General features: G+C 37.4%; 1 protein-coding gene across 1 annotated transcript; it reads right to left on the bottom strand.

Annotated features, from left to right (window-relative positions):
* Positions 1-2655: 2655 nt before the first annotated feature.
* LOC126824402 (beta-glucosidase A) lies at positions 2656-10119 on the bottom strand. The gene is made up of 4 exons (XM_050553624.1): positions 10112-10119; positions 9696-9853; positions 3886-4013; positions 2656-2667 (listed from the first exon to the last, which is right to left on the bottom strand). The coding sequence occupies exons 1-4, from the start codon at positions 10117-10119 to the stop codon at positions 2656-2658; spliced, it is 306 nt and encodes a 101-aa protein (XP_050409581.1).
* Between the last annotated feature and the right edge of the window lie 2783 nt (positions 10120-12902).

The following is a 12902-nucleotide window of genomic DNA, read 5'->3' as shown; positions in this document are numbered from 1 at the left end:
AAATCGCTTGCGCGTAGTGGTCTTTAAGCAGTGGGAGATGGGAGGGACCCGGAGAAAACCCACAAGGTTGGACAGGCGAGCCTATTTATTGTCACGTACCAGCGGGTTAATCGAAACCACTCCCTTTGACTTAATTACAGATCTTATGATGCAATGCGGCTGCGCTAACCATTCTGCCACCCCACCACTCGAGTAATAGATAAGAAGGGCATCAGTATATGTCATTACACCTGCGACCTACTGAAGGATTGTGTTTTCCGTAATCCCATGCGGGGGTGGCCGGATAGGTTTATTGTGTGTGCGTTGGATCGTAGGGTTTGTCATTGAGTCAAGTGGTGTGGTTTCGACAAGGCGTAGCCCCCCCCCCCCACTCTCTCTCTCTCTCTCTCTCTTGATTATCCAGTCTCTTTAGCCAAGTCAAGTAAGAGTTGCGCCCCGTCCCACAATAAATCCCATAATTCTTGCATTAATATAAACAAACATGAATCGTGACGACGAATTAGGATTAATTTTCAAAGCATAGATATGGCCCATGAAGAGAGAAATTTTACAATAAAAAATTAAGAGTGTTAGATATTGAACTCGCATGCAATCAAATGGATTTTTTGAAATGACATTCATAAATTAATTTCATGGGCGTAAACATCTTGTTTTAAAACGAGTTACCTGCCTTAGACATTGTTTATGACAATGTAATAGACCGGATTATCTAGCCAATTTTTCTCAAATGTTGACAACGCATCCAGACTAATATTCGTAGAATATTTTTCTGGATGATAATTTTCTGGATGATAGAGACTACTATTATTTGTGCAAATTGTGCACTTGTGCGTGACAAAGAAATGCGTCTTTTATATGTCCCTGAATATCTCTGATATAACTCGTTGGATACTAGTTTTATCATTACCATGGACTCAACTCTCACCAGCAAAAGAACAAATATGATTGACAATAGAACAAAATGTAATAAAATACATTGTAATGTTATCGTTTACTCATACCGTTCTGTTGATTCTTGTATACACTTTCATAACGTCGGTAAGCCTTGGCGTGGGCCAGTAGCAGGTTTTTAGATACTGTGTAAGGTGCTGTACCAAGATCCGTGTGATATGGCGGCTCGGTACCACTTCCGTAGCCAAGGACTGCTACTCCACGAGGATTATTAATTGTTATCCATTGTTTTACCTAAAAACATCAAGTGGTCCAATATATCAACTTATAAAAGGGTACGCAACAGATCTATTTTAGTGAATAAAAACTGTTAATTTATTTATGAAAGACGATATCTAGTTGTGTGTAATTATCTGCAACTGGATAGCTTTTATTGATATGCTCGAGTCTTAATAATTGAGTCTATTAAATTTTCGAAATATAAAAATTCAGTAACCGCGTTCATCTACGTTTGCGATCAATTACGAACAGCTCAATATTTTGAACAGAGAGAGAGAGAGAGAGAGAGAGAGAGAGAGAGGGTTTAACGTCCACTCGACACAAACTAGGTCATTTCGGGACTAACATATGGTTTAATTTTATTTACATAATTCGCTTGCGCATAGGGGTCTTTAGCAGTGGGAGGAAACCGGAGGCCCCGGAGAAAACCCACGAGGTTGGACAGGCGACCCTACTCCTTGCCACGTACAACCGGGGATTCGAAACCACGCCAGTCGATATTTTGAACAGACACTTTAGTATACAATACACAGTGACCATAATACTCAAATCACATAAACCATATTGTAACAACAGGTCTACTCGTAGTTATGATTATAGTTCATTTCATCAATAAAATACTGTAAACTTAGAATTTATTTTTATTCTAATGTTTTCTGGAATTTCAGAAAATATATAGCATAAACTCAATAGACATAAACAAAGGCAAAAATGTATTTACATTATTTGAATATAAGAAAACACCAAATTCGATCAAATTGAACCTTGCTGATATAGAAACCAGGCCCAAAATTCAAACAGGCATTGTAAATTGAACGTACCTGAGGCCCTAACTCTCTAAAACAAGTATCGGCATAATCAACAAACAAGTCTACCGTTGACTCGTTCATCCAACCACCTAAATCTTCCAGAGCTTGGGGTAAGTCCGATTGGTAAAGCGTCACAAATGGCTGAATTTCGTTGTCCAATAATTCCGTGACAAGGTTTCTATAGTATTCCATTCCTTTCTCATTAAATGAAGAAGAGGTTCCATCTGGGAAAATTCTTGACCATGCTATTGAAAACCGATACTGTTTAACCTGAAGTGATGAAATATATGACACAAATCTGCACTTATGACAAGTCAATTTTAGAGAGAGATCTACTTCTACGAGAATAGTTCTCTCCGTTATGACCCCCCAACCCCCAATGCCACACCCACATGATATATAAAATATTAAATAATTTTCAATGACGATCGGTGTGAATTTGAAATATTCCTACGGGACTGGTGATTTCTAACTATGTTTGTGATTTGTGAATCCTCTGTGATATGATTATCATGTGGACTACCAAATGTCCCACCGATGTCATGCAATATCATATTTACCCCAATTTTTTTTATGAGTTGAACATCCTGTTTATATTGATGATACTGGTCACTACTGATGTCTCCTGTTTGTCCATTCTTTATTTTACCCATACGACTAGCAGTATCTAATATGCTTATACCTTTACCTAAAAAAAAAAAGATATTAGATTTTAGAGATTGTTCTAATAGATAGAGCGAAGTTATACGTGTAAAATTGACACTACAGTTTCGCCAACCATTTTTGAAAATAATGAGAAAATATCTGGTATTAACTAGACTATACATATGCACTTCCTTTACACTACGCTGGGTTATACTACACGAAAGAGTTAGCAAAGATATTGCGATTATCCAGGAGTTTATAACAGATATGTCAAAAGAGGTTGTCCAAATATTTTTTAAAACAAAGGTCTTAATGGTGGGCTATGACAAATACATGTCTGTTCTCAATACAATATCAAATATTCCGATAGGAAAAAAACCTCGAGGTCCTGTGTACAGGTTTGAGAGGGCGTGATGGAACCATTGCCAGTTGGAATTCGAAATAAGATTAGATCTAATTCTCTCATATCACACTGTGTGGCGTATGCCAGTCTTAATTACATTTTGTAGCTCTGACGGAAAAGAACAGAAGGACGTTAAACCCCAGTCAAAGCAAGGCTATAATAGACTCGGTTGTCAGGTGTGGCTAAGACAGCGTTCATTGAGTTAGTTTAGAATTGTTGTAGAGCCTAGTTTGAATTTGTCCTTTTTAATTTATATGAACTTACTTCGTAGCTATGAGGGTCTTAATCTACACTTTTAGTTAGTATTTGTTTATAATTAGATAATGCCAGTTTTATTGGCATTCTGTCACGTTCTCCTTGGAGTCGGATAAATTAGAAATCTTAATCAGTAGCGTTGCTAAGCATTTGGACGGTCCGTTTTGAATTTCCAAATTTTCCGCCCAGTATAACGAGTTATAATTTGATTTGATCGTTGTACCTTTGATTCTTATTCTGTTTATAAATCAAAATATTTGGATAGTGCAGTTTAGTGGAATATATGTAAATACTTTTATCATTCTAAGTTTGAATATTAAAATTAACGGCACCCCTTTTACTCCCTCACCACTAGGACAAGGGTTTATATATAGTTGTATCAAAATACCAACCGTCTTCACTTGACGCCCCTTCTACTTGATAAGCCGAACTTCCAACTCCCCACACGAAGTCATTCGGGAATTTTCCAAAATATATTTTGAATTGATCGGAGTATGGCACAACACCCGATTCCATTCCACCTGGACCTGGATACCCCTTGTGGAAACCATTGTCTTTGATTATTCGTGAATAATATCTCGCTGATGCTTTCTGGGTTCTGGCTCTGTCTGTGTCGGTAAAATCTACGTGGTGTAGGCCGTATTTGACACTAAAGCCGTGAACCCATTCGAAACTGTCCATTAGAGCTGCGGCAAAGTAACCCTCGACTTGGCAGCTGTCTTCAGTTATAGCTGTTGGGAAGAACGATTGAAATTATTTCAAAATTTGAGGAAAATGGTTTATAATTATAATGGTTGATGCAAAATAAATTTTAAAATAAAATAAAATAAAATAAAATAAAATAAAATAAAATAAAATAAAATAAAATAATAATAAAATAAAATAAAATAATAAAATAAAATAATAAAATAAAATAAAAAAAAAAAAAAATAAAAAATAAAAAAAAATAAAATAAAATAAATAAATAAAAAAAAAAATAAAAAAAATAAAATGTATATGACATTTATGTGACATTAAATTGTTTAAATTAATTAATATATTGACGATATATAAGTGTACCTTTCAGGACTTGATCTAAGTGATGTTTCATATAGTATACTCTGTGTTTATCTTCAAGTGTTCCGGTCATATCACCAAAACCAGCGTCTTTAACGTAGACTGATAAGCCACTGTACTGGTTCTTTATCCAGTTCAAAGCCTTTCGTAAGCCAGTCGGTGATGGGTGACTGAAAGAAGATAGACTATTATATAAAAGCAATTAACATAGAACATTTTTTATGTGACGGTTACGATGGCAACATGGGTATCTTGACACTATCTAATTAACAATTTCAATTTTAATCTTCTAAATAACACCTTTCTGAGTGTGTTTTTTAAATGAAATTGTCACGTTGATCGTTAAAATGTTTGCTATTTTTAAAATCCAACCGAAATCTTTTCAGAGGATCTCAGAAATCCAAGAACAAATTAAGTTCAGTCTTGTCCAACTTTTACATGTATAAATACAAATCTAAAGCACGGATTTGTTAAATATATAAATTCCTAGGACTATTTAGCCAATAATGCAGAGGTTTAAATACAAAAAAAAGTAGCAAAAAAAAAAAAAACCACACAGCGGTTCCACTGTTGGGACTGAAAACGGGAAACTGAGAAGGGATGTGTATCCAGTACGGATGGGAACAAAATCAGAGGTCCCATGTACACATTGGTAATCCACGTAAGAGAACAGTTGATCCTGGGTATTCGAATCATTCCCCTTCGTTGGACACGTGACCATGGCAATTTAAATCAGTGTATGTATGTTACTCTGAAAATGATCTAAGTAAACTGTCGACGGGATGTTAAACACCATGATTTTTTTTCAAGAAGAGAGATCAGCAAATCCTAACCTTACAACCACCACCTAACAATGGCGGACAAAAGGAATAAAAATCAAATCAGTGACATTTAGCGCCATTATACATACCCCATCCAAGACATGTCTGGTTTTGCTAATACATCACAATCACACATATAAGACGGTGGGTCACAATGGTTAACCTTAACTGTTACCATTTTAGAGGTACCATACCGAAGTTCAAGAAAATCGATGGTATCTGTGAATCAGAAGAAAACAATCATTGACTCTGGACTCCTATGAAATATATAAAAGAACTTCGACGGCTCGAGTCCTCCTCTCATGAAAGTTTTGTTGAAATTTGTAATACTCGCTAAGCCTAAAATAGAATTCTCGAAAGGCATCTTTCAAAGTGGGTTAAAAGGAAATATCGAAACTTTTTGAACTGTATACTTGATGGGGACGCTAAATATAATTTATTCGAGCAATCATCGGGCTATGGCCCTTGCTAATCTTGGTATTGGGCTTACATTTGGGCAATAGTATGTCAGTATTGATCAGCTACCAAACGATGTGGTTTTTTTTTATTAAATAAAGGGAAGAACTTCCCACTAAACCATTCCATGGCCTAAGGCCGTAAATGGAAAGATTTCATTCCAATATTTCAATATACAGGAAGAAGCTTCGACTCTCCTAGTTCTTGTCTGCGATATCACTTTAATGGAGGCAGACGTTAAAGAATCGAGATAGTAGTAGTGTCAGTACAAAATGTATATCTTTGTGAATGAGCCTTTGGTGTATTTTTACTCTGTTAAAAACGGTATTTGAATTTAATGGCGACCAAGGTTGGTAATAAAAGAGCTAAATATACCTCGGTTATCACGTATTTCATCTGCAGTGAACTCTGGTAGTCTGGAAGGATTGTCGGGAGTTATTTCCTGTCTTTTGCTGTTGATTAAGGTTTTCATAATATCAGGATAATCTCCATTTACAAAAGGATTAAGAAACCAGCCAAGTTGAAACTGCATTGCCCTCTCTTTGGCATCCATATCGATTTCACTCAAAGAGTCCATAGGTTCAAACCAATAAGATCTAAGTGCGATCCCAATATTCCCTGTAAATAAGTTTAAAACAGATCAGTTATGAACGAACAGTGAATGGGATAGAGACTTTATTATCACTAATCGAATGGTATCAATGTCGCTGTTTACCTTCTATTTTATTTACAGAAGAAGTAACATATCATGCTTATAGTCAGTAAAAAGAATGCTTACAGTATCAATGTCATTGCAACATTATAGTCAGTAAAAAGCATGCGTACAATACAGTCAGTAAAGAAGTGTGTCTCTGTGTGTGTGTGTGTGTGTGTGTGTGAGAGAGAGAGAGAGAGAGAGAGAGAGAGAGAGAGATGATTCAACGTCTACTCGACACAAACTAGGTCAAATGGGTCTTTAGCAGTGGGAAGAAAACCGAAGGACCCAGAGAAAACCCACGAGGTTGGACAGGCGATCCAACTACTTGCCACGTAAAACCGGGGAATCGAAACCACGCCAGTTGACTCAGTGATATACCTTATGATACAGAGCGCAGGCGCTAAACATTCGCCCCCCCCCCCAGGAAAGAAGTAAAATATCTCAATCGTTAACACATTCTATACCAAGGCAAATGTTTAAAATAATGAATGAATGGAATGGGGTTTAACGTCCTAGTTTTCTGCACCAACCGGGCCATTGAAGAAGGGCATACGCCAAGGCAGCAATTGCATTCCAGCTGTCAAGGGTTCTTTTAGTTATGTACACCCCAATGTGTACACGGGTCCTCGGGTTTCTTGCCATCCGAAAGGCTAGACACTGTTCCTTGGCATGTACCCCGCCCTGTACGACTTACAAGGTGAAATCGTGCTCGACAATCCCTGGATCGAACCCGGAACACCTCGTTAGTGCACCAGAGCCTTATCCACTGAACCAACGTGACTCCTTTATACCAATAATAAACAGGAGGGGGTTATTGAAAGGTTGTTTATCAGAGACAATGAACAGGAATACGGAAACTGGAAAAATCGAATCATTACACACACTAACCATAGTTGACAAATCGGTGCATACTGGCAATGACAATTCCCTAAGCAACGATTTTGTTATCTTTATTAGCATAATCTATCAAGGCCGTTGGGGTTGCGTGGACTTTTTACTAGAGTACCCTGGCGTAGACGTAGACTAAGAAAGAATCTTCTGGGGGTTTTTTTCAAGCCGATTCCCATTTGGCAGGGCTAAATGGGAATACGTTACGTCAATACGTTACGTCAATGTGGTTTTAGAGTTTTGGCAGAATTTCGCGTCGCGTACGTATGCATCACTGAGCTGAGCTTAGTTCTATTACAGCATGATGGCAGATATCTACCAAGATCACCATCAGTACTAATCAAGTACCTAGCCTACAATTTCTCGACAGTCGCTAAGTTATTATTTAATGTCGAATCTTATTAAAAAAATCTTCGATTTCAACTTGACAGCAATTTTTGGTTTCACTAATGTATCATTTCAGAAAATTTATACCCCTTTACTATAGAATAAAATCATTTACAGATTACAAAGTCCAACCCCCCTAAATTTAGCATGTAGATCAACCAGCATGCAAACAGGCAGGCAGGAGAAGTATAAAAATAATGATTAAATTCCAATCTTTATCATGGTTAAATCAAATCAAATATAGGTCTTCGTGTTCTAGGATTCATAAAAACGCTACGATACAATTCAGTGTCTAAAAGTAGCACAAAAGACGGCGAAAAGACGACAATGTTATACGAACCTTTTCCGTATGAAAGTTGTTCGATACGTGCTGCCGTATCCGTGTGCCGTATTTCGTATGAGACATACACACACATTGATGACGTCACGCACAAAATCCATACGGATACGCGATACGGACCAGGAATTTACGCTTGCCAAAAGTATCTTATAAAGACAATTCTATCGTAACGCATTGCACGACAGTGGGAACCTAGCATTAGCACTTGACATTGGCATTGTGTATCGTAGCGTAGTAGTAAAATAAAATAAAACCAAGTACGAACAATCCAAACCATTAGACAAAATTAGAAGTCCTAAAAAAGGGGGTATAGGCGAAATAGTGTAGGCTACACTACCATTGGAGGATGTTGATAAAATTAAGCGTAAATAATATTCACAAAATAAGAAATATTTTACCTGCTTGGTAACTAAAGGCTCTGTTATAAGTTCTGTACGTGGCTATGTGAGCTTTTATCATATTGTGAGCAGCTGTGTAGGTGTATGTTCCTGGTCCCCACAACCCAGGAGCAATCGAACGATTACCGTATCCATTAACTGCTTCATTCCACGGATCATTTAGAGTCACCCAATGTTTAACCTAAAGTTTAAACAAAATTGAGTGTATTGTTCGGTACATTTTCCGAAATTTTTTCACATCACGTCGGAACCCCGGGCATAAATTCTGCATTAAACATGGAATTCTACATGGCGATATTGACCCGGACATACATTCTACGTGTGCATTAACCTGGGACATATAGTCGACGTGATGGAGTAAAACTGTGGCATAATTTCTACATGCGTGTATTAACACGTGACATAGATTCTACGTCAGCATTAGCCTGAAGCATAAATTCTACGTGACTGCATAAACCCAAATCATAAACTATATGACTGAATTATCCTGAAGCATAAAGTCTACGTGACTGAATTAACAGTGGATTTGTTGGGTGGTCTCGTGTGCTTGTTGATTAAGCGCTTGGACCATGTTCACATTGAATAAGTGTTTCTAAGGATATGTCATGGTCGGAATAAAGATAAAAACAGGCAAATGTCTAATTCCGATAGTATTATTGTAGCATTGAACGATCACAACGTTATGGAATTGAAATGGCAATGGAAAATAGCACGCATATACACAGCTGCATGCTCTGACATAGAATCATTGAATAGATTTCTTTAAAAAAAATAGTAGGAATTTTTCTTTATACTTTGGTACGATTTTTGTGGTGGTTATATTTATTCAGGTTTGCTCAAATGAAATTCCCTAAACCCATATAGGCACCGCAGCGACCAGTTTATTCATATTTATTGAGTTCCAGGCCCTGCTGATCTCTGACAGGAACCGACAAAATCATTTATTTTGTCATTAACGCCCAAAGTACATGTATTGCAAAACCTGACCAAAAAAGAAAGATATGTAACAGATATGCACGTGTTACAAACCATGCCGATGAATAAATTATGGATTTTTAGTAAAAGTTGGTATGTACAAATAAGGGTAGGACAGATTCAGACAAATCAGATTTGAAAATCTAACTTTTGTAAAACATTGATTTTAAACTGGCGTTTTTTAATTGAACTCGAAATAAGCAGCCTGAACTCGAAAAAAGCAGCCCGCAATGCTTTAGAATACAATTCTACTCATTGGTATTGAGCTCCGTATCATTTCGACTAGCCCCCCCCCCCCCCCGTTTAAATCAAGCAGTAACAGTAATCTAGCTGTACGTATCCTTTGTATGGGATATTCACGATTTATGCGATATTATTATGTTTTAATACTTTACTTACGTCATTTCCAAATTCTGCGAAGCACTTTCGAGCATATTCGACAAAGTGGTCATTTGTATCATCATTCAACCATCCACCTCGAAGCTGTAACGGTTCTGGTAAATCGTTATCGTATAAAGTCACAATGGGCGTTATGTTATATTTTTTTAATTCACTAATCAAGTTTTGGTAATAGTTGATACCTTCAGTATTGAAAGGGTACGATCCAGTTGGCATAATCCTGGACCAGGAAATAGAAAACCTGTACGAATTCGCCTACAAAAGAGAAAAAAGACACATGTTTTAGATACAATTTTTGAAACAGGTTTTTAATTAGATCGACATAGTTGTCTTTGTATTAAGATATTTCGTTTATGGTGTGGAGTTCCGATGTTCTGAAAAACTAGGTTAGTTTGGGACCAACTTATGGTACATCTCCATTTTTCTTTGTTGAATCTTTAGAACATTGAGGAAAAAGTCTCCATTTTTCTTTGTTGAATCTTTAGAACATTGAGGAAAAAGTACAGCGACCCGGAGAAACCGCATAGGGTTAGGCAGACGAGCCTTCACCTTGCACATACACGCCTGGGGTCGAAATCGTACACTCGACTCCGTGACAGACCCTTGGATTTATTATAGTGCGCGCTATAACTTCTAGAATTTGGTAATCTTTAAAATAAATATACCGCTCTTCATTATTGAATATTCGTTCATTTCATTGAAAAAAAATAAAAAAATAAGGCGTTTCATCAAATGATGAAATCTTTCCTAAGCTCTGCAGGAGCCACGATGGCTAAGTGGGTAAGATGCTTGATCGCTAGCCTGGCAGTCTAGGGTTTGCTCCCGGTGTTGGTATAGAAAGTTCATCGCGATTTTCCGGCGTGGTTTCCCCCTTGTCAGTAGTGCAGGAGAGCTGTTCAGTCGTTTGGATGGGACGAAAAACCGTAAAAGAACCAATGACAGAATTTGATATAAGAGTATGTCATAGTGCCGCTGCCGGGCAAAATTTCCCCCATAGCACAGTGTATGGCGTATGCCTGTCTTCATGAGCCCAGTCGGAGCAGAACAGTAGGACGTTAAACACCATTTCATTTCATTTCTTTTCTAAGCTCTGTATATATTATATTATCGCGTTGTTATCAATGGAGCCAGGAAAATATTTTTATAAATGTTACCCCAATATTTCTGAGCAACTGAACATCTTCTTTGTATTTATGATAACTGTCACACGTCATGTCGCCTGTTGATCCGTCTTGAATATTTCCTGGTTCTTGTACGTATACATCCCATATACTGGAACCTTTACCTACAATAAAATGATTTCATTACTCTAGTCTGGGCAACATATATTATATTCAAATTCTAGTTGTACTCTAAAACTGAAAATCAAAGAATGTTTATTTATAAATATACAACATTGCAAGGTTAAAAATATAAGACCACCAGTAGCTTGGTGAAGGAAAGCAAATAAAAAAAAGTCATATTATGATGTGATACTGACGTTCTCAATACCCCAGGTAGTAGACATTAATAATTTCGATCTATTTTACAAATGTTTGACATGACAGCGGCCTAATCTTCATTGGTATTCCACTGGTTATTGAGAGAGAGAGAGAGAGAGAGAGGAGAGAAAGATAGAGAAAGAGAGCTGGGTTTAATGTGCATTCGACACAAACTAGGTCATTTCGGGACTAACAAATGGTTCAAATTTATTTCAATAATGTACTTGCGCGTAGGTGTCTTTAGCAGTGAGAGCAAACCGGAGGACCCGGGGAAAACCCCCGAGGTTGGGCAGGCGACCCTACTCCTTGTCACGTATAACCGGAGAATCGAAACCACGACATTTGACTCAATGACAGACCTTATGATACAGCGCAAACGTGCTAACCATTCGGCCATTCAATCCCCCAGAGAGAGAAAGAGAGAGAGAGAGAGAGAAAGAGAGAGACTTGGTCATTTCGAGACTAACAAATGATTCCATTTTATTTCAATAATTCGCTTGCGCGTAGGGGCCTTTAGCAGCGGAGGAAACCGGAGAACTCGTTGAAAACCCACGACCATACTCCTTATCACGTACAAGTGGGGAATCTAAACCACGCCACTAGACTCAATGACAGACCTTATGATGCAACGCACACGCATTAACCATTCGCCCTCCCCTATTAGTGAGCCAGTACAATATTCATTGAGTTACAGTGGCCCTCGAATTGCAGTTCGCATGATACGGCTATTAAATGTCATATTTAACAATACACCATAGGCATAGATACAAACGTGTATTGGATATGTAAACTTAATAAATAAAAAGTGGTATCGGATGTTCTATCAGTTGTATGCATGCAATGTGTGGTGCACTACATCGATCACTACTATTAGCTTAACTGACGCAAGTGTATGGACTGTATTTCAGAATACAAAAGCCTCTAGCTAGAAGATAATCTAGTGAACAGGGTCACCTGCACAGTAACCCACCCAGAGATTTAAATACAATAATACTTCCAGTGTTCGAGATCTTAGTCATTACTGAGTGTTTGTACCTGGTCTGTGATCTCTATTATTACACGTTAATACAATGACCCTCCATCCGGAATCAGACAACCCGAATCAGAATGATGTAGTCTGACGGTAACACCTACCATTACAACTATAAACCAAATTACTGTTTAAACAGCATACAAATGAAATACAAAAGTTTTTTTTTTATCTGAGCTACGTTTCTACAATGATTCTCTTATCTTTTTCAAGAACAACACAATACAAGACAATCATTGCAGAGATGTAGCTCTGATTAAGAACTCTCGTGTTTAATATAAACCAAAACATATGCGCATTTATACCCTTCGAAATGGTTTATAAAAAAATCCTTACCGTCTGTCATAGAGGCCCCCTCTACTTTATAAGCCGACGAAGATGCTCCCCATTTAAAATCCACGGGGAATGTTCCAAAAAGGAAAGGGTCATTTTCATTTTCAGCTGCACATTTCCGAAACAATAAGAAACACACAACAAAGTTTATGAACCTTTTCATTTTGAAGCTATCTCTGTGAATGTGAGTCTTTCGTAAAACTCAACGACACCTTTGTGAGAATTACTTCGAGAGAATAAGCCAGCGAAAACAGATCCACGGCTTTACTCACAAAGGCAAACATGCTACGAAATTAAATAGGTTCATGTTACGAATGACTAAGGTCATCTTAACAAATGTAAATTTGCCCAATTATAAA

Source organism: Patella vulgata, chromosome 6 (assembly GCF_932274485.2).
Source record: "Patella vulgata chromosome 6, xgPatVulg1.2, whole genome shotgun sequence".
NCBI classification, from domain to species: domain Eukaryota; kingdom Metazoa; phylum Mollusca; class Gastropoda; family Patellidae; genus Patella; species Patella vulgata.
Note: the sequence above shows the minus strand (reverse complement) of the source record. Positions and strands in the feature narration are given on the sequence as shown.